This window comes from Bombina bombina, chromosome 7 (genome assembly GCF_027579735.1).
Source record: "Bombina bombina isolate aBomBom1 chromosome 7, aBomBom1.pri, whole genome shotgun sequence".
NCBI classification, from domain to species: domain Eukaryota; kingdom Metazoa; phylum Chordata; class Amphibia; order Anura; family Bombinatoridae; genus Bombina; species Bombina bombina.
In genome coordinates, this window is record NC_069505.1 from 174,308,690 (window position 1) to 174,336,273 (window position 27,584).

General features: G+C 37.2%; 1 protein-coding gene across 3 annotated transcripts in view; it reads left to right on the forward strand.

Annotated features, from left to right (window-relative positions):
• OSBPL5 (oxysterol binding protein like 5) overlaps nucleotides 1–25,773 on the forward strand; it is a 526,154-nt gene extending 500,381 nt beyond the window's left edge. For all 3 annotated transcript variants that reach the window (XM_053720419.1, XM_053720421.1, XM_053720420.1), the window contains one exon: nucleotides 22,241–25,773. In XM_053720419.1, the coding sequence (XP_053576394.1) occupies nucleotides 22,241–22,379 (139 nt within the window). In that variant the 3' untranslated portion in view covers nucleotides 22,380–25,773. The remainder of the gene's footprint in view (nucleotides 1–22,240) is intronic.
• Nucleotides 25,774–27,584: the final 1,811 nt, after the last annotated feature.

Below are 27,584 nucleotides of genomic sequence, written 5' to 3' on the forward strand. Positions count from 1 at the left end.
AGAAAACCTCCCACCACATAGGGAATTTGACTGTCCCATTGATTTAATACCGGGATCTCAAATACCACATGGTAAGATTTACCCTCTTTCGCAAGAAGAATTGGTATATCTAAGATCATATTTAGATGAAAACTTGCGAAAAGGGTTCATCTCACACTCAACATCCCCTGCTGCTGCAGGATTGTTTTTAGTACGCAACAAAGATGGGACAATAAGACCTATTATTGACTACAGGGCATTGAATGAAATAACAATTAAAAATAGGTATCCTTTACCTCTCATACCAGAGTTACTCGAAAGATTAAATGAGGCCACGATCTACTCGAAATTAGATCTAAAGGGCGCTTATAATCTTATTCGCATAAAGGAAGGGCACGAATGGAAAACCGCGTTCAGAACCCGCTATGGTCTTTTCCAGTATAACGTAATGCCCTTTGGTTTAAGCAATGCTCCCGCAACCTTCCAACATTTTATCAACGAGATTTTTCATGATCTAATGGATATCTGTGTCATCATATATCTAGATGATATTCTGATTTATTCGAAAACTCCCATAGAACATGAAAAACATGTTAGGTGGGTTCTTACTCGTCTCAAGGAGCATAAGTTATATGCAAAGCTAGAAAAATGTGTTTTTCATGTCTCTAAAATAAAATTTTTGGGTTATATAATTACCCCAAACAAAATAGAAATGGATCCTGAAAAAGTAGCCGCAATTAAAGACTGGCCTAAACCCACTACAGTAAAAGCATTACAGCGATTTATTGGTTTCGCAAATTATTACCGTAAATTTATAAAAAACTTCTCCTCAGTGATAAAACCATTAACACAATTAACTAGTATAAAACAGCGCTTTAAGTGGTCTGAACAAGCCCAGAAGACTTTTGATAGTCTTAAGGAAATGTTCACAACAGCTCCAATACTAACACTGCCTAAATTTGATCAACAGTTCCTGTTGGAAGTTGATGCATCTAATACAGGCATAGGGGCTGTTCTTTCCCAACAAAATAAGGAGACAGGTGAAGTTCATCCCATTGCGTTCTATTCAAGAACGTTGACTTGTGCTGAAGCTAACTATAGTGTTGGAGACAAAGAACTCCTTGCTATTAAGTGTTCTCTAGAACAATGGAGACACCTACTAGAAGGATCAGTAATTCCATTCCTTATTTATACTGATCATAAAAATTTAGAATACTTAAAAAAGAATAAGACTTTAACAGCTAGACAAGCAAGGTGGTCACTCTTTTTAGATCGCTTTAACTTTCTAATAACTTATAAACCTGGGAGTCAAAACACAAAGGCAGATGCACTTTCTCGTATTTATGAGTTACTTCCTCATGAACAACCTAACTTCACTATCCCTCCAGAAAAGATAATAGGTACTTTAACACCCTTAGAAGAAGAGATTTACACTGCTCTAAAACATGATTCAATACCATTACAAAATTGTTCCAAAGATCCTACTACAGGTCTTTTCTATCATGAAGAAAAGTTATACATACCTGAGAAAATAAGGTCTTCCATTCTCACACATACCCATGATGACACCATATCTGGTCACCCAGGGATACAGAAAACCATTGAACTTACCCGTCGTAAGTTTTGGTGGCCAGGGATGAATAAATACATTTATGATTACGTCTCTAGGTGTGAGAATTGTGCTAGAAATAAAATTGAACATAAAAAACCCATAGGGTTACTTAGACCTCTGCCCATTCCAGATAAACCATGGAGTACTATTGCCATGGATTTTATAGTGGAGTTACCTGCATCACAACAATATAACACTATCATGGTAGTAGTTGACCATTTAACAAGACTGGCTCATTTTATTCCACTTAAGGGATTACCAACTGCCATGACTACAGCCAAAGTATTTCTTGATCAGGTTGTAAGACTACACGGTTTACCCTCTAATATTATTACTGATAGGGGTACCCAATTCACCTCTTCCTTCTGGAGATCTTTGTGTAAGTTACTGAAAATTGATCATCGCTACACAACTGCTTTTCATCCTCAGACAAATGGGTTGACAGAAAGACTCAACCAGACCATTGAACACTTTTTACGTTGTTATATTTCACATTTACAAGATGACTGGCTAATTTACCTTCCTATGGCTGAATTTACTCATAATAATTCATTCTGTTCCTCAACCAAAACATCCCCCTTCTTCGCAACTTATGGGTACCATCCTAATACTATAACCTTGTCCCACAAAACAGTGAATTCCCCTTCAGCTTTAGATTTTTCTTCCAAGCTTCAAGATCGATTGAGAGTATTGAAAAAACATCTAGCCGAAGCTAAGGAATACCAAAAGAAATACTATGATCGGAAACATTCGATTGGACCTGAATATAAAATAGGTGACCTAGTATTACTCTCTACTAAAAACCTCAAACTTCAGGTCCCTAGCAAGAAACTGGCTAACCAATTTCTGGGACCTTACCCTGTGGAGCAGATAATAAATCCCAATGTGGTCAAGCTCACGTTACCCAAGGACTACAAGTTTCATCCCACCTTCCATATTTCATTATTGAAACCTTTTGATTCAATGACACGCACGACAGTTGATCTTCCGCCTCCTATCTCAGTGGATCTTCCAGAGGAATTTGAAGTTGAATCAATACTGGATTCTAGGATTCGACGACAGAGATTAGAATATCTCATCAGATGGAAGGGTTATGGTCCAGAGGATGATTCCTGGCATCTTCATTCAGAAGTTCATGCCCCTCGTCTGGTGAAGTCATTCCATCATCGTTACCCCCTTAAACCTGGTCTGGAATCCCCGGGGGTGATTCCCTGAGAAGGGGGGGATGTGATATCCCTTTAAGACTTTCTGACTATCAGCACTTCCTCCTATTTAAGGAAGTGCTTTTCCATTACTCAGTGCCTGAAAATTAAAGTGGATTCTCTCATCCTGTGCTACTGCTCATTCCAAGCAGTTTACTTTTCCCTTTCAGGTCTTAAGTATTTTTATTTTTGAAGGCTGTTTGTATCTCAAAGTTTGCTGCACTTCTTTCCTGATTCCTTTTGGACTGAGACTTCTAATCATATTCCTACGCTACCGGAACTCAATCACACACAGCTGAAGCCGCACTCACACAAGCTGCTACCGGAACGCCGCTCTCTAATATTCTCCGGTTTAGTACTTACTCTGCTGTTAATTCCGCTCTCCACGCTTCATCATCGCTTCTGGCAAAATCTGATCTTATCACCACGCTGGTATTGGTATCGTATTGTATACAAAGTTTAAGGTTTCCAAATATAACGCTAAGTGTCATTACTTACCTGAGCTGTATTACAATGAATTAACCTCCTCCTTGCTGGTCAATATTGCGTGTGTGTTGGAACATTGTATATATATTTTAGAGTGTTTGTGTGAGTGCGTGAAACTTAAGGAAAGTTACTTGAACATTACTTTATCAAGAATTGATCTTTATCAACTCATTACTTATCCTGAATATAAAGGATTTTTTCTCATTTTTTCTTTGGTCATAATATTAAGGAATCATTGCTTATATATTAGAAGCTTAATAAGTTTCTCACATAAGATTTATTATTATCATTCATAGAGGTATAATCCATACTTTTCATTTCAATTACTAAAGTAAATGCTCACCTTGTGCATGCTAGTAGATTAAGTTATATTTACTTGCTGTTTACAAGAAAAGAGCTACATTCCATTTATTTTATTTTTTATTATAAATCTCTGAAGTTTAGTGAGACAAAATTATCACATTTTGGAAGTAGTTTTTAGTTTGTTTTTAGTTATAGCTATTTTAGGGGGATATCTGTGTGTGCAGGTGACTATTACTGTGCATAATTATTAGGCAACTTAACAAAAAACAAATATATACCCATTTCAATTATTTATTTTTACCAGTGAAACCAATATAACATCTCAACATTCACAAATATACATTTCTGACATTCAAAAACAAAACAAAAACAAATCAGTGACCAATATAGCCACCTTTCTTTGCAAGGACACTCAAAAGCCTGCCATCCATGGATTCTGTCAGTGTTTTGATCTGTTCACCATCAACATTGCGTGCAGCAGCAACCACAGCCTCCCAGACACTGTTCAGAGAGGTGTACTGTTTTCCCTCCTTGTAAATCTCACATTTGATGATGGACCACAGGTTCTCAATGGGGTTCAGATCCGGTGAACAAGGAGGCCATGTCATTAGATTTTCTTCTTTTATACCCTTTCTTGCCAGCCACGCTGTGTAGTACTTGGACGCGTGTGATGGAGCATTGTCCTGCATGAAAATCATGTTTTTCTTGAAGGATGCAGACTTCTTCCTGTACCACTGCTTGAAGAAGGTGTCTTCCAGAAACTGGCAGTAGGACTGGGAGTTGAGCTTGACTCCATCCTCAACCCGAAAAGGCCCCACAAGCTCATCTTTGATGATACCAGCCCAAACCAGTACTCCACCTCCACCTTGCTGGCGTCTGAGTCGGACTGGAGCTCTCTGCCCTTTACCAATCCAGCCACGGGCCCATCCGTCTGGCCCATCAAGACTCACTCTCATTTCATCAGTCCATAAAACCTTAGAAAAATCAGTCTTGAGATATTTCTTGGCCCAGTCTTGACATTTCAGCTTGTGTGTCTTGTTCAGTGGTGGTCGTCTTTCAGCCTTTCTTACCTTGGCCATGTCTCTGAGTATTGCACACCTTGTGCTTTTGGGCACTCCAGTGATGTTGCAGCTCTGAAATATGGCCAAACTGGTGGCAAGTGGCATCTTGGCAGCTGCACGCTTGACTTTTCTCAGTTCATGGGCAGTTATTTTGCGCCTTGGTTTTTCCACACGCTTCTTGCGACCCTGTTGACTATTTTGAATGAAACGCTTGATTGTTCGATGATCACGCTTCAGAAGCTTTGCAATTTTAAGAGTGTTGCAACCCTCTGCAAGATATCTCACTATTTTTGACTTTTCTGAGCCTGTCAAGTCCTTCTTTTGACCCATTTTGCCAAAGGAAAGGAAGTTGCCTAATAATTATGCACACCTGATATAGGGTGTTGATGTCATTAGACCACACCCCTTCTCATTACAGAGATGCACATCACCTAATATGCTTAATTGGTAGTAGGCTTTCGAGCCTATACAGCTTGGAGTAAGACAACATGCATAAAGAGGATGATGTGGTCAAAATACTCATTTGCCTAATAATTCTGCACTCCCTGTATGTATGAATGTGTATGTGCGAGTACATATGTATGAATGTGTATGTATATATGTATGTGTGAGCACATATGTAAGAATGTATGTGTATCTGTGTGTGTATATATATATATATATATATATATATATATATATATATATATATGTGTGTGTGTGTGTGTGTGTGTAAATATGTATAAATGTGTATGTATGTATGTGTTTGTGTATATAGCAAAATCCAGTGGTAAAGCACTCTCAATTGTAATCCGGGGTGCACAGCAAAAGTACAGACAATCCCAAAAAGAAGCAGGCACTCTCCGTTTGAATTTCCAAAATAATTTTACTACGTGACGTTTCGGGGTTTCACCCCCGTCCTCAGACTTACAACAGCAGTGAACAAAAACAGTGATATACTTATACCCCCCTAGCACCAATTATGTATTCAATAAACCAATAATGTAATAAGCAATATCAGATACAATCACCTAGACTCCATCATGATCTGGCTCACAGCAGTGCACACCCGGCGCTTCAATTGCGTCATCTGCAAGGAGACACCGCACACTAATGGGTCACACCCCCGGAAGCCGCCAACCACCTACCTGTGCCAACCACAGCAAATATCCGTCATCAAAGACGTTGTATGTGGCTGGAGGCTCAATTCCCAGTGATCGTGTAACCAACAGTGAAATCCTGTGTGATAAAAAGTGTAAAATACATTATTAATATATATACAGCATATAATACAAAATTAAAAACATAAGCAACATTTCACAATCAACTTCTAATTCTTATTAGGATAAGACACAGCCTGTATACCAATAGTGAATCCGCTGTTAATCTGTTCTGAAACCTAAACAGCTAGACATAAGGCATATGATATAAAGCATAAGATATAAACAGGAGCTGTCACATGGGTATAATTAGGGTCCTCAGACTTAATTCCATATTGCCCCTTCATACTGCTATTCTGCACTCTATGTTAGATAACGTTAGATTTAAAGAGCAACCAAACCAAACCAGAGGTAAATAATAGATCATACTATAGGAATGGAGTGAGCCAACCATATACTCAATAACTAAAATACTCATGGGGAATTTTTATAACAATTTAGGAAAAGTCAGTCCAGCTTCACATTCAGGCCCTTAGGGGTCAAGGTGTCCAATTCGTAAGTCCATCTGGATTCTTTCTGTAGTAGAATGTTGCCCCTGTCACCACCTCTTCTCAGTGCAGGAACATGATCTATCAATGTATACCTTAAATCACAGACATTATGCCCACTCTCCAGGAAGTGGCGAGCAACTGGTTAGTCCGATTCACCCTTCTTAATGGCCCTTCTGATTGAGCTCTTGTGATTAGCCATACGTATTCGTAGGTTGTCATTAGTTTTACCCACGTAAAATAAACTACATGGGCAATGCAGTAGGTAGACCACATGACTGGTCGTACATGTCATCCTGTGTCTATGTGTATACCTTTTTCTGCTTCTTGGGTGGTGGAAAAATGTACCTGTTATTAACCCGTTACAGGTGGTACAGCCACTGCATCTATAACATCCTGGCTTAACATCCTCCAACCATGTCCTGTTGGTATAGCAGTGAACCGGGTCCGTGAGCTGTAGGATATCTTTCAAAGATTTACCTCTCCGGTAACCAATCCTTGGTTCACCCATCCCTTTAAAAGGGAGGGCATCATCCAAACGTAATATTTTCCAATTTTGTTTCAGAATGGTGCTCAAACCATTCTTATCAGCTGCATACGTAGTCACTAGGGTCATCTTCTCTTGTTCCACCATCTGTCGCTCAGGGGCCTTCTCTGAATATATTTCACTAATGTGTTTCTCCAATAACCCCTTATGGTAACCTCTTCTCAAGAAGCGTTCCTTCATCTCATCCGTTTGTCTTGCTGCCCGTCCTCCATCAGTGTTGTTCCTTTTAACCCTTACAAATTGGGACTTTGGTAGAGCTTTCTTCAGCGCCGGTGGGTGACAACTAGTCGCTTCTAGAAGAGAGTTTTTATCAGTGGCTTTTCGGAACAGAGTGGTCCCAAGACCACCATTGGATTTGAAAATCCTTAGGTCCAGGAATTCTATCCCCTCCTGGTTCCAATTCATTTTGAATTTGAGTGTTTCTATGTTCAGTATTCAATTCATTGAACCAACTGAGTAGATCTTGTTCATCTCCAGACCATATCAATATGAGATCATCAATAAATCTCTTGAAGTAGAGGATCTCCTTCCTCTTAAAGCATTCAGTTCCATGGTCCTCAAATTCTGCCATAAACAGGTTTGCGTAAGATGGGGCCACATTGGACCCCATCGCTGTTCCCATCAGCTGTTAGAAGTATTGTTGTTCAAATCTGAAGTAGTTCTTCTTCAGACAGGTCTCCAGGAGGTCAAGGATGAACTCCACTGGGGGTCCTATATATGGATTCCTCAACAGTTGTTTTCTTACAGCCGCCAGGCCTTCTTCATGGGGGATCACCGTATATAGGCTAGTGACATCCAGGGTCACCAGCCATTCCCCTCCTTTCAGTCTGATCTTCACAAGGGAATCTATAGCATCCTTTGAATCTTTGATGTAGGTCCTCATTCCTTGTACGTATGGTTGTAACAGACTATCTATATAGATAGCCGATGGCTGCAGTAGTGAGTCAACTGCCGAAACAATCGGCCTCCCAGGTGGTATGTACCTTGGGGAGCGTGTAGAAGATTGGTACTTTTGGGTAGTCCTTTGTCAGGTATCCCATTGTATCCTGCGTGATAATACCATCCTCAAAGGCTTCCTTTAGGTAATCATCAATCTCCTTTTTGAACCTGTCAGTGGGATCTCTAGGCAGTCTGGAATATACAGTTGCATCATCCAATTGTGTCAGGATTTCTTCCCTATAGTGAACATAATCGAGTAGAACAATGGCCCCACCTTTGTCCGCCTTCCTTATCACTATAGTTTTATCCTTTGTTAGTGCCTTAAGAGAATCCCTTTCTACTTTAGTAAGATTGAATCTTACCTGTTGTCTTTGATCTTGAACAGATTCCTGCATTTCTTTCTCCACCACCTTGCAGAAAGCTTGGATATTAGGGTTATTGCTCCTAGGATCAAAGGAGCTCTTCTTCCTAAACTCCACCACCTGTTCAGTACTAGTATGGCCAAAATGCTCCTTAAGTCTCAGCATTCTCTGGAACCTTTGTAGATCAACATGTAGGTCAAAATAATCTGTAAAACCCGTAGGTACAAATGATAGTCCCCTCTTTAAGAGCCTCAAGTCAATTTCTGACAGTGTCCTTTGGATTAGATTAATGACAATGTTGTCTTCCTCTAACGCCTCTGGCGTGGCGGTCTTCCTCTTATGTTGCCCCCTCCTCGGGTGGGGGCGTCCCCTCCGGCGTTTTTTGACCTAGTAGTAACCCCTTCTTGGTACTGTGATCCAGTCTGTGGTCCTCCTTCAGTTACGTCCTCAGAGTCCGTTCCTGAGCCTGAGCTATCTACTGTGGTTAGATTAGCTGGTCTCCTGGCCCTAAAGCTTCTGGGCCTAAATTCACGTATGTGCTGTCTCTCCTCAGGTTTTAGTGTCCATTTATACACCTTACGTTCACGGTAATCTTCCTGTACCGCCTCAAACTTTCTATTTTTGAATGCAGTAAGCTCCTTTTGATATTGGGTCAGCTGAGTTTGCAACTTTGCTGTCCAGTCATCCTCACCCCTCTGTACCAGTGTTTCATTATTGGCAGCCATATAGGTCTCAATTTCTATTTTCAGTTGTGACATAAGATTCCTTACTTCCTGTATAACCAGCAGCATTAGATCTAAGGCACACTTATTTAGAATGTTGCACCACCTCTCACAAAAATTAGGGTTGTTCCTCCCCAGCGTGGGCACATTTTTTACTCGAAACCCTCTAGGTATAAACCCTTTGTGATAATATTCTGAATGGTACTGGCCATGTAGCTCCAAATCCTTTTCTCTTTTCTTAAGTTTAAGTAAATGGGAAATAATATGTTCAACCGGTCTTTCTGCAGGGCCTGTAGTCAAAGTCTCAAATAGTATCTCTTGGGCATCCTCCTCCGTGTACTGAAACACCTTAGCCCCCAATATTGCCCCACTACTTGATCCTTCAGCACTGGCATGTACTGGCTGCACCGGTTGAGACATGTTGCAGAAAAGTGCTGAGTAGTATAGGAGTATAGTATACTCTCCCTTGAGCTTTGGGTGCTTAAAGACAAATAAATATTAGAGCAAAATCCAGTGGTAAAGCACTCTCAATTGTAATCTGGGGTGCACAGCAAAAGTACAGACAATCCCAAAAAGAAGCAGGCACTCTCCGTTTGAATTTCCAAAATAATTTTACTACGTGACGTTTCGGGGGTTTCACCCCCGTCCTCAGACTTACAACAACAGTGAACAAAAACAGTGATATACTTATACCCCCCTAGCACCAATTATGTATTCAATAAACCAATAATGTAATAAGCAATATCAGATTCAATCACCTAGACTCCATCATGATCCGGCTCACAGCGGTGCACACCCGGTGCTTCAATTGCGTCATCTGCAAGGAGACACCGCACACTAATGGGTCACACCCCCGGAAGCCGCCAACCACCTACCCGTGCCAACCACAGCAAATATCCGTCATCAAAGACGTTGTATGTGGCTGGAGGCTCAATTCCCAGTGATCGTGTAACCAACAGTGAAATCCTGTGTGATAAAAAGTGTAAAATACATTATTAATATATATACAGCATATAATACAAAATTAAAAACATAAGCAACATTTCACCATCAACTTCTAATTCTTATTAGGATAAGACACAGCCTGTATACCAATAGTGAATCCGCTGTTAATCTGTTCTGAAACCTAAACAGCTAGACATAAGGCATATGATATAAAGCATAAGATATAAACAGGAGCTGTAACATGGGTATAATTAGGGTCCTCAGACTTAATTCCATATTGCCCCTTCATACTGCTATTCTGCACTCTATGCTTAAATCTACTTCATTGGAGATAAACACATAGGTAAAGTTAGATTTGTGTATATATATATATATATTGATCCAAAAAGGATGCACTCCATGTAACAATCCATCAACAGCCACGGTGCTAAATAGAAAGTCAATATCCCAAAGCAGAATAAAGCACTCAGTGGACTTAGTAAAACATTAACTTTTAATCTCCTTCAGATAAAAACAGCATAACGTTTCGGAACCGGACCGGTCCCCTTGTCAAACTCAGTACATCAAAAAAATAGCCGCTAAAAAAAAGGAACATGTTTTAAAGAAGATAGGGCTATAGTGGCGGTGGATGCCGAGAAGGCCTTTGATTTCATAAGCTGGGATAATTTGTTTGAATCATTAATAAAATTTGGTTTTGAGGGACCTTTCTGTGCTTTTATACGCACATTATATAATAATCCGTTATCTGCACTTATAATCAATGGATCTGTTACTTTGCATTTTCAATTATCTAGAGGCACTTGTCAAGGCTGCCCACTCTCCCCATTGCTTTAAATGTATGTATTGAACCATTAGCTGTCACATTACGCAGAGATTTAAAAGGGATACAAATAGGTAATGCAAAAATTCAAATCTCCCTCTATGCGGACGAATTATTGGTTTTATCTGAGCGATACAAATACTAATGTATTTAAGATTATGGAAATTCTAAATTGTTTTGGCTCATTCTCGGGTTACACCGTTAATACCCAAAAATCAGAACTTTTATGGATTGCTAAAAAGAATGGATTAAACTCAAATTTTCCTTTTAAAATAGTTGAGCAGTTAAAATATCTTGGTATTTCTATAAGCAAACATGGTACAATGATAATTACATTGATTTTATAAATAAAACTCAGGCAGATTTAAGGAAATGGTTGGAAAAATTAACTTAGTCAAAGTGATGACTCTCCCAAAACTTTTATATGTTATGCAAAACTTACCTCTTTTTTTGAGGAAAAGGAATATAAAATCTCTAAACTTTTCACTTAGAACTTTCTTTCTTTCATGTAATTAGCAAGAGTCCATGAGCTAGTGACGTATGGGATATACATTCCTACCAGGAGGGGCAAAGTTTCCCAAACCTCAAAATGCCTATAAATACACCCCTCACCACACCCACAATTCAGTTTTACAAACTTTGCCTCCTATGGAGGTGGTGAAGTAAGTTTGTGCTTGCAAGTCTCACAGGTTGGGGAGCTGTGTGGGGATCTCTGACAGCACAAGGAGTTTGGGAATCTCAGGAGGTGAGATTACCGATCAATATTTTGGAACTCCGTGCAATTTTCAGAGCTCTTCAGTTTTGGCCTCTTCTGAAGAGAGAATCGTTCATTTGTTTTCAGACAGACAATGTCACTACTGTGGCATACATCAATCATCAAGGAGGGACTCACAGTCCTCTGGCTATGAAAGAAGTATCTCGAATTCTGGTTTGGGCGGAATCCAGCTCCTGTCTAATATCTGCGGTTCATATCCCAGGTATAGACAATTGGGAAGCGGATTATCTCAGTCGCCAAACGTTGCATCCGGGCGAATGGTCTCTTCACCTAGAGGTATTTCTTCAGATTGTTCAAATGTGGGAGCTTCCAGAAATAGATCTGATGGCGTCTCATCTAAACAAGAAACTTCCCAGGTATCTGTCCAGATCCCGGGATCCTCAGGCGGAAGCAGTGGATGCATTATCACTTCCTTGGAAGTATCATCCTGCTTATATCTTTCCGCCTCTAGTTCTTCTTCCAAGAGTAATCTCCAAGATTCTGAAGGAATGCTCGTTTGTTCTGCTGGTAGCTCCGGCATGGCCTCACAGGTTTTGGTATGCGGATCTTGTCCGGATGGCCTCTTGCCATCCGTGGACTCTTCCGCTACGACCAGACCTTCTGTCGCAAGGTCCTTTTTTCCATCAGGATCTCAAATCCTTAAATTTAAAGGTATGGAGATTGAACGCTTGATTCTTGGTCAAAGAGGTTTCTCTGACTCTGTGATTAATACTATGTTACAGGCTCGTAAATCTGTATCCAGAGAGATATATTATAGAGTCTGGAAGACTTATATTTCTTGGTGTCTTTCTCATCATTTTTCTTGGCATTCTTTTAGAATTCCGAGAATTTTACAGTTTCTTCAGGATGGTTTAGATAAAGGTTTATCCGCAAGTTCTTTGAAAGGACAAATCTCTGCTCTTTCTGTTCTTTTTCACAGAAAGATTGCTAATCTTCCTGATATTCATTGTTTTGTACAAGCTTTGGTTCGTATAAAACCTGTCATTAAGTCAATTTCTCCTCCTTGGAGTTTGAATTTGGTTCTGGGGGCTCTTCAAGCTCCTCCGTTTGAACCTATGCATTCATTAGACATTAAATTACTTTCTTGGAAAGTTTTGTTCCTTTTGGCAATCTCTTCTGCCAGAAGAGTTTCTGAATTATCTGCTCTTTCTTGTGAGTCTCCTTTTCTGATTTTTCATCAGGATAAGGCAGTGTTGCGAACTTCTTTTGAATTTTTACCTAAAGTTGTGAATTCTAACAACATTAGTAGAGAAATTGTGGTTCCTTCATTATGTCCTAATCCTAAGAATTCTAAGGAGAAATCATTGCATTCTTTGGATGTTGTTAGAGCTTTGAAATATTATGTTGAAGCTACTAAGTCTTTCCGAAAGACTTCTAGTTTATTTGTTATCTTTTCCGGTTCTAGAAAAGGCCAGAAAGCTTCTGCCATTTCTTTGGCATCTTGGTTGAAATCTTTAATTCATCTTGCCTATGTTGAGTCGGGTAAAACTCCGCCTCAAAGGATTACAGCTCATTCTACTAGGTCAGTTTCTACTTCCTGGGCATTTAGGAATGAAGCTTCGATTGATCAGATTTGCAAAGCAGCAACTTGGTCCTCTTTGCATACTTTTACTAAATTCTACCATTTTGATGTATTTTCTTCTTCTGAAGCAGTTTTTGGTAGAAAAGTACTTCAGGCAGCGGTTTCAGTTTGAATCTTCTGCTTATGTTTTTCATTAAACTTTATTTTGGGTGTGGATTATTTTCAGCAGGAATTGGCTGTCTTTATTTTATCCCTCCCTCTCTAGTGACTCTTGCGTGGAAAGATCCACATCTTGGGTAATCATTATCCCATACGTCACTAGCTCATGGACTCTTGCTAATTACATGAAAGAAAACATAATTTATGTAAGAACTTACCTGATAAATTCATTTCTTTCATATTAGCAAGAGTCCATGAGGCCCGCCCTTTTTTTGGGGTGGTTATGATTTTTGTATAAAGCACAATTATTCCAATTCCTTATTTTATATGCTTTCGCACTTTTTTATCACCCCACTTCTTGGCTATTCGTTAAACTGAATTGTGGGTGTGGTGAGGGGTGTATTTATAGGCATTTTGAGGTTTGGGAAACTTTGCCCCTCCTGGTAGGAATGTATATCCCATACGTCACTAGCTCATGGACTCTTGCTAATATGAAAGAAATGAATTTATCAGGTAAGTTCTTACATAAATTATGTTTTTTGGGAAATACTAAACCCAAATTATCTTTGCATAAACTTTCCTAATTTAGAGAATTTGCAGGATTAAATCTACCTTCATTTTTAAAATACAAGCTAGTGATCTTAATGAAAATTATCCCTGACTGGTTAGTAAACACTCAACAATTATGTCTTACAAAAATTGAGGCAGAACTCTTTAGGCCATACTTATTAAAAGCTCTGGTTCATATTAACCTCAAGAACTCAAGAAAAGCATGATTTACTTTTCGAAATCCCATAATTGCATGGCAAAAGTTCTGCAAATTACTGGATGTAAATTTTCATTGTTCAAAGTATTTACCCATCACTGGAAATCCACTGTTCTTACAAGGACTGGAGACTAGGATTAATTTGTTTCAAAAAGGCAATTCCTCAATCTCGGGATGGTATAGATTATTGTTACAAAAAGAGGGAGAAATACAATTACAGGATTTATAACAAAAATGGTTACATGATATTCCTACTGTAAACACTGATCTAATTGCAAAAAAGTATTACAAGAGTATAGAAAGCAACACCTCAACTAGCATGACGTGAATCGCAAATAAAATTGAATAATAGGAAATATATAACTCCAATGGATATTGGAAAATGGAAAAATAATCAACTGACTGGGTGTTCAAGATGTAACTTCCCAATGGCTGACATTCTACATTGTATCTGGTATTGCCCTAAAGTGAGAGCGTTTTGGGGTAAGGTAATGTTTTTGTTGTCAAGGATACTTAAACATCAAATTATTTTCAAGTTGGAGGAAATTGTCTTTTTAAAAGAATTCTCAAAAGAAATAGGAAATATAGTATTTATCAATTTTATAATAGTTTGCGCAAGGAACGTTATCTTTTCTTCCTGGAAGGATACAAAGAGCCCTAATTTTTCTATATTCCTCAAAAATGTTCAGTCCAAATTAATTTTTGAACAATATGAAACAACATTATCATCAGAAAAATAAATAAAAAATTTCTTTAAAAAATGGGGATGCTTTATTTCTGAATCCGCAGTCTCATCACAAATGCAGTATATAGCCCCTCTTTCGGGCTTCGGAATATGTCCATAACATGATACGATACTTAGAGATGAATTGCCTTGTGAATCATGCTGATAGGACTAATACTTGTTGGGAGAAGTGGGATTATTGTCATTGTTTTTCCCTTGTCTTCCTTTTATTTATTTATGTATTTACTTACTTTTTTTTGTTATTTATTTTTTGTCTTTGTATGTATTATATTCCTTGTTTGAAACTCCTCCAATTCCTGGTCAAGAGTACAAAAGAGAATTTAATTATTTGGTACTTGACTATTGTGAAAATGTAATTCTGCATGTCTCTCTTTTTTTGTACCACATTTAATTGATTTTGAATTGTATCACGAATTGGAATATAAATAAATATTTAAAAAAAAAAATAGAAATTGGTGGCGCTTCCAACCCTCTTTTAAGAATTGAGTGGCTTTTGGTGTATTCTTCAATGAAAAGCAAATCACAGAGTTGTAAAATACTGTCAAGGTAACAAAGTACTAGAAAGCAAGTACTTACAGTAAGTCTTGCAGCTTCCGGTGTGTATAATTCCTCTGGACACAATCCAAGGACAGGATGTAGTAGAAAACAGCGTTTTTAATAAAAAAAATTAAAATACAAAGTTTCAGCTTACTCACATAACTTTGCTCTACGCGTTTCAGCAGAATATGCCTTTCTCAAGAGCATTCAAAATTTAAAAAGTAGCTGTATACAATGATCATCTACATCCTGTCTTATATACCTGTCTCTCACATAATTAATTAACTTGTCAGGTGTGAGAGGCGGTTCACAACAATGATTTCCTGCTTGTGTGAAAGACAAACTTAACTTTTCTTCAAAGCATGGTATGGACTATATTACTAAAACTATAAAAGGAAAGATACAGTAAGTGCTAAAAGGGCTAAAGACACAATGGTTTATTTTTAAATTTTTATATAGGCTATATTAACCTTAAAATAATGAGTGCGCACTCATAAATTAATATACAATGTTAAGAACGCAACAATTAAAATTGAAACGTATCAAAAAGTTCTAGCTAGATTTCTTACTAAAAATCACTTAGCATTCATTCCGGATCCAGTATGTCAGTCTGTTAGGAATTCTTAGAATAACTCTGTGTCCGTTATTTTTCCTTGGGTCACGTGACCTCCAGTAGCCAGTGGTGTGCCTCCACTCTCGTTACTTTTAGATTCAAGTGCCAATTTTTAGTCCAAAACTATAGCCTTTATTCATTGATCTTATTATATGTACTTGATTGATCTTTTTATCTGTCACTTCAGGGTTCACATGGAGTATTCTTTCCCACTTTTTCTCACCAGTTGTAATTTCTTCGCTGTGACTTTATGACTCTCCTTTCAATCTGTAAATTCTTTCCTTTTCAGATGGTACATGGAAGTCCAAACAGTATGCTGTGTGGGACTTAGGAATATTGGAGTTAAGCAAACTTATTTTCAGTAGTCAATACAAAACATTAAACCTGATTAAACAGCCACTGGTTGGCTGAAAAATGCATTGCTGTTTTTATTTGATTTTATTAAAGTAAGTTTTGAACTTACCACTTGCTGCTATATCTTCTTTAATCACCTCCACTTTACCATATGGTGTAAGAACTTTTTTGGGACACAGTATCCTGATCCACTCCACTGCGGTTGGAGCTATACCGGAGGTCAGTCTGCTGGATGACTGTTTGATTCCAGTCTGCGGTATTTGCACCAAGAGGGGTCTTAACTAAATGTGAGTGAAACATTTTATGTACATCTTCACACAAGTACATACAATACTAGGCCATGTGGCGCTTCTGTTTCCTTCCATCTACTACAGATTATTTTCAGTAGTAGTACTGCTTTTTCCTAATTTTCAGCTTCCCATATACTTATATAGACATATTTTAACACGCGCTTTAAAGGTAAAGTGTATTCTGTCGGCATTTAGCGATGTCGGGCGGACATGATGCGGTACAGTGAATCATGTCCGCACGTCATTTTATAAATCGGCCCCAAGGAGTCAAAGTTTTGGATTACAAATTGCCACTTGAATTTATTACAATTTGAATTTAAAAGTAACGAGATTGGAGGCATTCAATTGACTACTGGATGTCACCATTGGCTACTGGACCCACAGAAAAATAGCAGACACAGAGTCATTCAAAGAATTCCTAACATACTGACATACTGGATCTGGAATGAATGAATGCATAGGGGCCAATTTATCAAGCTCCGTATAGAGCTTGATGCCCCTTGTTTCCGGCGAGCCTTTGGAATGGAGCTTGATGCCCCTGTTTGCGCGCAAGGCTTCAGGCTCTCCGGAAACAGAAGTTATGAAGCAGAGGTCTACATAACTTGTCTACATGCCCTGGGACCGCGGACAAAAATCAACCCGATCGAATATGATCGAGTTGATTGACTCCCCCTGCTAGCGGCCGATTGGCCGTGAATCTGCAGGGGGTGGCATTGCACAAGCAGTTCACAAGAACTGCTTGTGCAATGATAAATGCCGACAGCGTATGTTGTCAGCATTTATTGATGTGCAGCGGACATGATACGCTACATTGTATCATGTCCGCTCACACTATGATAAATATACCCCTAAGTGAGCGCTTCTCTTTCCTTTTATAGTTTTATGCATAGTTCTTTACTGTTAAATACAGGGACAGTATACGAGAAGTTTAACAACCAATTTTACCTAATACCCTTGTGTATATGGACTATATTACTACTATCCTAAATCTAAAATAATATTTGTCCTAATAGGATTGTTTATCGTTCACACAAGTTAACAATCTATAATAAATATAATTGCAATAGCTGTACTTATGTATCCAGTTTGTATCTGGTATCTTAATATCCTTTCTTTTATTCTCCATCTGAGAGTCCTCATTCTGTTTTGCATCATCATGTGGGCGCGTATGTCTTGATGATTTCTTGCGATTTCCTTTATGGTCTTAAAGGGACATCCGTGAAAGTTTAAGTTCTATATTTTGTTAGTCCAAAATCACGCAAGCAGAAAAGAGTCCAAAACAAGTACATTCGAATTATTTCAAAAAAGGTATGCTGAGATGAAATAAAATCAGTGTGAAAAAAACAGAACGAAAGGAAATGTTAAAACAAGGGCATGTCTCTGGGCAGCACCTTGAATGGATGCAAAATTGGTCCCTCCGTGTGATATGCTGAAAACTTGACCCTTATCAGCATTTTATGAAGCCATCTATTTACTGTTTGGGGACTTTTTAGGCTTGTAGGCTCCACTAAGTTACCAGATACAAGATTGTGCAGATATCTACACTGACTGACAGAGTTGAGGCCTATGGCAGCCCTCACGAGGAAAAGGTTTCTACACCCCCCCCCCATAGTCGGGGTAAAAGCAGCTTTTACGCTGCATTGGATAAACTATCCTATTGACAAGATCAACACCTACACTGTTATAGCTGAGCTAAAAGCTATTCTGGAGGAGCACAGAATTAAGCTTGTCAATGAGATAGAGGAGGCGTTCTGGTCTACTCGACATAAGTGTAAGATGGTGGCGAAACAGTTGTCTGCAGTGAGTCTGTCACCCCCAACCCAGGAGCTCCATAAAGAAACAGTAATCGCAGAGGTAGGGTACATCCACAGACTAGCAGCTGGTCCAGGCAGGAAGAAGGGGAAGTCTGACTGCCTTGTTTCTATCCACTTAGATAAAGAGGTTTGTCCGAGGTGGCGGACAGCAATCATCCAGATCGGATTGACACCCCCTGTTAGCAGCCGATTGTCTGCAAATGTACCAAGAGAACAGGAAAAAATAATAATAATAGGAGTAAATTAGAAAGGTGCTTAAAATTGAATGCTCTATCTGAATCATGAAAGAATTTTTTTTTGGATTCAGTATCCCTTTAATGACTATAAACCTCCAGTGAATGTTGTGTTACTGAGTATTGCGACATATCACTATTGCATATTGGGTATAAAAGGTTGACCACAAAGCTAAACATTAAAAGTGCGTACTGTGGGGACCTTGTATTCTAATACCTATACCTACCTTTTTGTTCTTCTTAACCCAACATCTTTATCTTTTAGAGCACTAAACAAATGTATAAAAGACAATTTCAGGACTTGTAGAAGTTTTTGAGGATTAAGGGTTCTGCTCCCCTCAAAAAACACCAATGCCTATCCCCAAAGCAACTGAGCAACCTAGACATTAAAGGGACATAACACCCAATTTTTTTTTCATGATTTAGAAAAAGCATGTCATTTTAAGCAACTTTCTAATTTATTTATATTATCTAATTTGCTTCATTCTCTTGGTATCCTTTGTTGAAATGCATATCTAGATAGGCTCAGTAGCTGCTGATTGGTGACTGCACATAGATGCCTTGTGTGCATTGCTATTTCTTTAACAAATGATATATAAAGATTAAAGCAAATTAGATGATAGAAGTAGATTGGAATGTTGTTTACAATTGTGTTCTCTATCTGAATCATGAAAGAAAATGTTTGGGTTTAATGTCCCTTTAAAGGGACACTAAACCCACATTTTTCTTTCATGATTCTGATAGAGCAGCTATTACTTTCAAATTTACTCCTATTATCAATTTTCCTTCATTTGTTTGCTATCTTTATTTGAAAAAGCAGAAATGTATGGTAAGAAGCCGGCCCATTTTTGGTTCAGCACCTGGGTAGCTACCCAGGTACTGAACCAAAAATGGGCGGGCTCTTAAGCTGTACATTCCTGCTCTTTCAATTAAAGATAGCAAAAGAATAAAGAAAAATTGATAATAGGAGTAAATTAGAAAGTTTCTTAAAATTGCTGCTCTATCAGAATCATGAAAGAAAATTGTGGGTTTAGTGTCCCTTTAACTTTGATTGGCTGTAAAACCATGAGCCTCCTCAAGAAAAAAAAAAAGAGATAGACTGAAGCAGGTGCTAAACTTGCAGTTACTTTTTTTTTTATTTTAGTTACTTACAAACTACATTTACCGCTTGTACCTGTAACTTAAAGGTAGTTATATATCATCGTTATTACTTTTGTATACACAGTACCATCAGAAAGATAGCACAGCACTGTAATCAGAAAGGTTTTAGTTACTGTTCTACATAAATATAGACTAAGATTTTCATTTAAGGACACAAAACCAAACAAAAACTCAGGCAGAAAAGACTCAGATTTAATTGTGGGGAAAATGGTCATTTTTAAAATGTCTGGATTTTGCCATCTAGTTCTCTTGCTAAATCACACAAATTGCTGTAAACCAGAGCGCTCACCTGCAGACAAACAAACAATCCCCACCAACGCACAATGGAGCATTGGTGGGGACACACCCTTACCCAAACCAATGCTGTGGCTGCTACTATGGGCGGAACTGCCACTCACCCCCCAAACAAACTAATCCAATGTAGTAATCCAGACGCTCAGAGCAAGGTGTCTGTAGTATCCAAAGCGAAATGAAGAAGGTCCCAAACTAATAAAAATTTAAAAAATGTATTTCAAACTTTAAAACATATTGGCAAAATAGCCAGCAACATCATACAACCATCAGGTCAGAAAAATGAACAGGTTCACAAGCAGACGCGTTTCGTGCGCATGCGCACTTGATCACCGCTACAGTTCTCGTGCTAATATATAACATTGTTACAAAACTGCTGCCATATATAACCAGGAAACAAAGAACGTTTGATAATAGAAGTAAATTACAAAGTTGTTTAAAATTGTATGTTCTATCTGAATAATAAAAGAAAATGTTTGGGTTTTGTTTCACTTTAACAACTTAATTTATACCTAACCAGGGGCCAGACTTTTAGTTGTATTTTTATATTTAACTACCCAAAAACTACATGGGCACTGCTGTAGGGGCTGAAATCAATGTGTTAAAGGGACAAGAAACCCATATTTTGTCTTTCATGATTCAGAAAGAGAATGCTATTTTAAACAACTTTCTAATTTACTTCTATTATTTAATTTGCTTCTTTCTCTTGTTATCCTTTGCTGAAGCAAAGGGCCTCAAGCTCCATACGAAGCTTGATAAATATGCCCATTAGTGCACGTCGGCTTGCGCTCGTATTACAAATTGAAAGTAAAAAGATATTGCTCGCGCTAACCGATGCGTGCAAAAAGACAAACTTACAATATCGCATGCGCTATAACCTATTCCCCTATAGGAGTCAATGGAGAGAAAAAAGTGGGGAATAGCAGAATATGTTCTATTTATTTATAAATACATATTTCTACACAAATCTGATGGTATATTGGTACAATTATATATATCTATACCTATATATATATATATATATATATATATTTATACAGTATATTTATACATTATTATATATAGGTATAGATATATACAGATAAATATAGGAATATCTATTTATAAATACATAGAACATATTTTATGTGCAGAATATCGGAATGTGAAATATTTACAGTAAATACACAGTAATACTTTTTTTAAAGTTAATATTGCATAAATATGTTTTGTCACGTTTTCATCTACTTGACAGCAAAGGACTCCAATGCACTTGTATATATGTCTATACATTTGTACATATAGAAACATATGTATGTATGTGTTTATATGTGTATATAAATGTCTGTAAATACATATATACACGTATAAATAAATAAATATGTACACATATAAATATATATATATATACACATACGTATCCATATTTATACAGGTATATTTATCTATCTCTATATTAAAGGAACATTAAATAAAAAATAAATACTAGACAGAATGATGCATTCAAAGAAAAGATTAGTCTGAGAATAACATGTAGATGTATTTTTAAAATTTGACAAAATAAGTGTAAAGTTTTACTGTCTATAAAACAATAGGAGCTGCCATGTTGTAACTTATGTTACCTTATCTGCTGTGGCCAATTAGGGACAGTTATAAAAATGTTCTGCACTTTCATTTCTAACAGGAACTAAAACACTCACAATTTCAAAATGGAATTACAGGAAAATGAGACAAAATAATTATAAAAGTATAATGCAGAGATTTTTTTATTAACATGATTGCTCGCGCTAACCTTATAACATTTGTGTGGAAAAAAATGTTTCAATAATTTTTATTGGACAGTGTTATTTTGAGTATAACAGTTTTGTGACACGTTTTTGTTTTGCGAAAGTTAACCAGAGCTCAGAGTACGAGCTAAGCTGACAAGCATTAACTTCAATTGTGCTCAAGCGATAACATTTACTTTCAACTTGTAATACAAGCACAATTTAACTTGCGCGCAAACTAACACGAAAACCCGATATCGCTCTGGCGCAAACAATAGTGCTCCACTCTTAATCGGGCCCGTATGTTTATTTTCACGATATGAATCATTAAATATGGAGTGGAAGGAACATAAGTATATGCCCTATCATACGACGTTGGTATTCAGTGATCTCCATTGTACACAGATACAGAATATTTAGATGATTATTAAATAAAGGACTTTAATATAGTTTGCACGTAGTTGCATTTTATAATTTTATGCAATAACTGTTAACATTGATCATATTTATTAACCTTAAACTTGGAAGTCATTTACTAATACATTTTATTTTGGTTTTCCTTTCTTCTAGGAATATCCGAACACTTACGACTCACAGCACGTTTTCTACCTGCTCGTCATCAGACCCCTCCTTGTTGAATTCCCGTCACTGGGTCTTTCTCTGCCTTTTTCTTGCTTGCCAGCTTTTTATTAACTTTGTCTTCAAATAAGATTTTTTTTCCAATATAGCTGCATTTAATTTTACTGTGCACATTAACCAGTTTGCTGCTAGAGAGGTCACTAATGATATAAGGTTTTCCAATATAGCAGGGATATGTATAATTTGCTCCTGTGAAAATGCATGAAGCATTAGACCTCACTTAGTGCCCAAAATAAAGTTATTTTGCACAAGGGCATAGAGAACTCACATTGTGAGATTTTTGTATGTTATTGAGTGTAGTGTGTCAAGACACCTTATTTATATTACATTGTTAATCTTATGTTTATGTTTTCATCTGCATTCGGTTCATTTATTATTTTGTATTTTAATAATAGAACTTAGCACAAATATAGCATACAAAAAGGAATATGCAGCAAGGCCAGAATGGTGCCAAGTATTCTTGATTCTTATGTTAGGTAACAATTTGACAAAGAACCAAACCATGTGTTCAGCATATAACAGAGAAAGAGAGCATCAAATCTCTATTATACAGAAAAATAACTTTTAACAATCACGCACAACACAAATGAGAACATGCAGAAAGCATTACAAGTTTGCTTCCGGACACCTTAACATTTAACTATTTATCTGCTATGTTGAATTTGTAAGCAGATAACAGAACCACTTAGCTTACAAACTGTTTTGCTACTTCTAAAGAGAGCAGAAATAATAGCAACTCAAATTTTAAAAAAAACATTAACAATTTTTGCTTTTGTGTAAAAATAGCACTTTCTCCACGTTCCCTAGAGAAATTCTGTAACCTGGGTTTTCTTTAGACTGCTGCAAATCAATTAGCTGGTTTATGCAATTTGCAGCAGTTTGAAGAAAGCCGAGGTTACAGGATAAGCGTTATTTTTTCTCTAGGTAAAGTGGTATGAGCACAATTTTCACATAAAAGCAAGAGAGGTTTTATAGCCTAATTTAAATGATGTATGTAAAGTGAATGTTAGGATCAGCACTCCTGGGTCATCCCCTCCATATGTAACACTGCAGAGTTAGCAGGAGATAGGTGATCAAACCTTCACAGACCCCCAACCAAGATCTGAAGGAATATAATTGGACAAAAAGATGAAGGTAGCACTATTAGCAACAGGAAAACACCTTTAATATTAAAGGTGTTTTCCTGTTGCTAAGAGTGCTACCTTCATCTTTTTGTCTAATTTAAATGATGTATTATTCATCCTGTTTTGTACAAGCCCCTCTCCACTTCTAAAAGTTTTTCCAAGAAATCTGCCACTCATTCTACCCTTTTACCATAGAGCTAGGGCACATTTTAGTGCATAAAGTGAGGTAAAAAGCAAAATAAATCTATCAACCACAGAGACACAACTCTCAAGTTGAAACATGCATGAATGTGTTTCCGTTTTAAATAGAAGCATTTTGTTAGTGCACATTTATTACCATAATGCTTCTACTGAAAAGGTATCAGTGTTTGATTAATAGCTTTTACTGTGCACAGAACATTCATATATTTCATGCCTGCTTAGGTTGCATATTTTGCATTGGCACTAACTTGTTACCTTTTTAACAAATAAATGCCACTGCTGGAAAAATTGGATTGCGTTCATGTGCATTTCAGATTTGAGCTTCATGCCAGTTTGAATGTGATAAATATATTTTTTTGCATGAAAACGAGTTAAGTATTATCTATTCTGATTACACTTAAGATCATTAGTGGAAATGCATGCTGCATACTGCAGTATTCGTGCTAAACACAGAGTTAAAAAACAATAATATATTACCCCATTCTTTTATATGCAACAAAATGCTTTCCATGTCTCTTGGAGGGACATAATAATACAAAGTATATATTTTTCTAAAATATATATGTATCCAACTATCCACAAAAAAGCAATATATATGGATGATCTGACTGTTTAAAGATTTTGGACGTACACTTTTCATATATTTTTTTAATGTAGATTTTAGACATTTTTGCTAGAATATCCATTTTAAAAATAATTAAGCACTTACCAATTTCTTAGTTAAAATATTATCTCTACATTTTGTTTTATGTATATATTCCTTTAAAAAAGTAAAAATATAAGACAGCGCTAATAAATAAATCAGTTACTTAGTAGCATTTATATGTTAAAATTTAATTAAAAAACACATATATGAGTGTATTCACATATGCGAAAACATGACATAAAATAAGTGACAAGTACTAACATAGAACTTGCACTGATAGTGTCACAATGTAATCGCTGGAATCATGATCCACAGTTGGTAACAAATAAACTACAACCAAGAGAACAGGATAACCGGCTGGATAATCCATAAAGATCCACTACGCGTTTCAAGAAAAACTCCTCCTCCTCAGGTGACCACTTCATAAATCTATTCATTTAAACTTTTTGTTATTTATATAACATATAGTTTGATACACCAATGATCATTGTATTTGAAATATTGTTATAAATATCTTCTGATACACCACAATTATTGTGAGTGTAAAAATAAGATATACATATATTCTGTACTAAGGACTAATAGAATAGAGGCGCTCTCTTTCATTTTCTATTCTATCATCTCTACATTCATATCTTGTTTAACCCCTTAATGACCAGCAACGTACCATGTACATTGCTGGTCTTTGAATGGGGATTGTTTTTTGATAGGCGAGACCGCACTACTATGACCTGAAAAACTCTTAATGACCAGCAATGTACAGGGTACGTCATAGTCAATAAGGGATTAAAGAAACATTAATACAAAAATAAATGCTCTTAATTATTGGAACATCCTATTTGTGTCTTTTGGTTTCTTGGTTTAACCCACCACATAGCTAATGTCAGGCTTGGAAACCATAATATGTTGTAGCTTTTAAGCCAGACGCAGCTGGTGAGCCAATTAGGCGCGGCATATGCATGTAGCTGCCAATCACCATCAAGGTCCTATTCAGGAGCTACAATGTGTTATGGTTTCCAGGAAGGACTTTTGCTTTGTGGATTCTTATATGGCAAAGGGCACGAGAGCATAAATAACCTGTTAACTATTTAGAGCATTTTATTTTGCTTGAGATTTTCCCTTTAAAACCTTCACGTATTTGATGCTTTCTTTTCTCTTTGTCAGGGTTTATAGCTATCAGTCTGTTTATTTTTATTTTGCACTTTTCTCCTATATTTAATTGTGTAGGGTGTATAGCGTTTTTGTAGATTTCTTTTGCACTTACCTCATTTTATTCCTTTCTACAACACTCTGATATATCAGGAGATTACATGAGCTGCATTGCTCAATGGCACCTTCATATTTGTAAGAAGAATTTCATTTGTTACATAATACAACACATTTTTTTTTTTTTTTAAATCTCAAAACGTTTATTTTTGAACAAATTCAATATTCAGCCTTAAGTCTGACATTCCATAGACTTAACAAAAATAAAGATATCTTGTCTCATCTGATTCGTTGTGGTTTCTTTTTTTTTGCTGTAAAATGGTGTTTAACGTTTAGCCGGATGTTTACGCCAGTGGTGTCCAATCTAATGTCCCGGAGGCAGGATGTGGTTCTCTAGTGCTTTTAAGCCTGTCTCCACTTTTTAATGAGAAATGACGTGTTTCACCTCCACTAAATGGTTAAACACACAGTTAAAGTCTCCACGTGGACCCGCAGAATGTTGTTAAGCCAATTAAAGTGTCATATGCATGTAGTCACCATTCAATCTCAATGCCTTGAGGTGCTGCAGCTATTTTAACCCCTTTTATCCACCGCCTTTGATGTTAAAGTGGAATGGTCACTAGAAAGGTTACCCTTTCCTCTCCATCATAGCTGCAGAATAAATGTAACTGAATATAAATCAGATTTAATTCCAAGAACTGCAAAAGGGCATCTATCCTCTTTGAGAGAGGTGATTATAGGTTTCCAAAAAGTGTGACTTGTTCATTTCAGCTGGATGCCATGATAACGAAGCACAAGCATTCTCACCTGTGCACAGTCTGACATTTACTTACCACTCTGAAGAACAGGAGGAGATTCTGCTAATGAAGCCAACTTAGAGGGAGAAAAGATCAGTTCCACTGTGCACAATACTGAGTGTGTCTGGGGTCTGCCCTGCAACCTCCCATAGAGCACTACAGCAATGTTTTCTGCCAGAATCTTTATGGCTCTTGCTTGCAGCTGAATCTGGAAATAATGCTGGAAACAGGGACGGAACTACCATTGGTGCAGCAGGTGCAATTGCACCAGGGCCCAAGAGCTGGAGGGGGCCCATAATAGCAAGTCTATACATACATGTGTGCAGAATGTCATTAAACTTTACAATTACGCCTCTTTTTAAAAATAGTTACCTTTGTGTTACTGAAAACTTACCGCAGATCCTCCTCCTGCATCTCCATCACTATTGAGCAGATTGATGACAAATCCGGCTTCCTCCAATCGTTGTGTGCCCCCTTTGGCGTCTAACTCATGAGGCACACAACAAGTGGAGGAAGCTGGATCGTCATCGATATGCTAAATACTGAAGGAGATATGGGCGGAAGATCGGCGGTAAGTTTACAGTAACAAAAAGGTAAGTATTTTAAAAAAGAAGCGTAATTGTAAAAGTGCCTATGTTTTTTAAAAATATTTTTAAATACTGGGCTTTAAGTCAGTTAACTTTACAATCACTTTAAACGAAGAATACAAGAGATTGTGTTGGCAGTAACAAGTTTTTATTTTAATAATTTAATAATCCCATGTAGAATGGTACAGGCTCAGATAAATGTTACCATATAGAAGTATATTGGGAGATCTCCAATCTTTCTGAGAGGAAGTGGAGCTAGCACAATTTTTTAGAGGTATTTCACAGCAAAAGCAGCAAAATAAATAATTAACATGTAGTGTAATGTTGTTTTATTACCTAAAACATTTTGCAGGCAAGTTAAAAAATTAGTTTAATATCCTTTTAAGTTGTACCATTTATTGAGTTTAATGTCCCTTTAACTGGTACTGTTTATTGAGTTTAGTGTCATTTTAGGCTGTACCATTTACTCAGTTTAATGTCCCTTTAAACATAACCATCCATTGGGTTTAATGTCCCTTTAAGAACAACCATCTATCGAGTTTAATTTCCCTTTCAGCGTAACCATCAATTGAGTTGAATGCCCCTTTAGGGCCAGATTACGAGTGGAGCGCTTACAGTTATGCATGAGCGATAAGGGGTTTATAGCAGGTGTTTGTGCCCTTTGGGTTTTCTGCTTGTATTACAAGTTGAAAGTAAACGCGATCACTTGAGTGC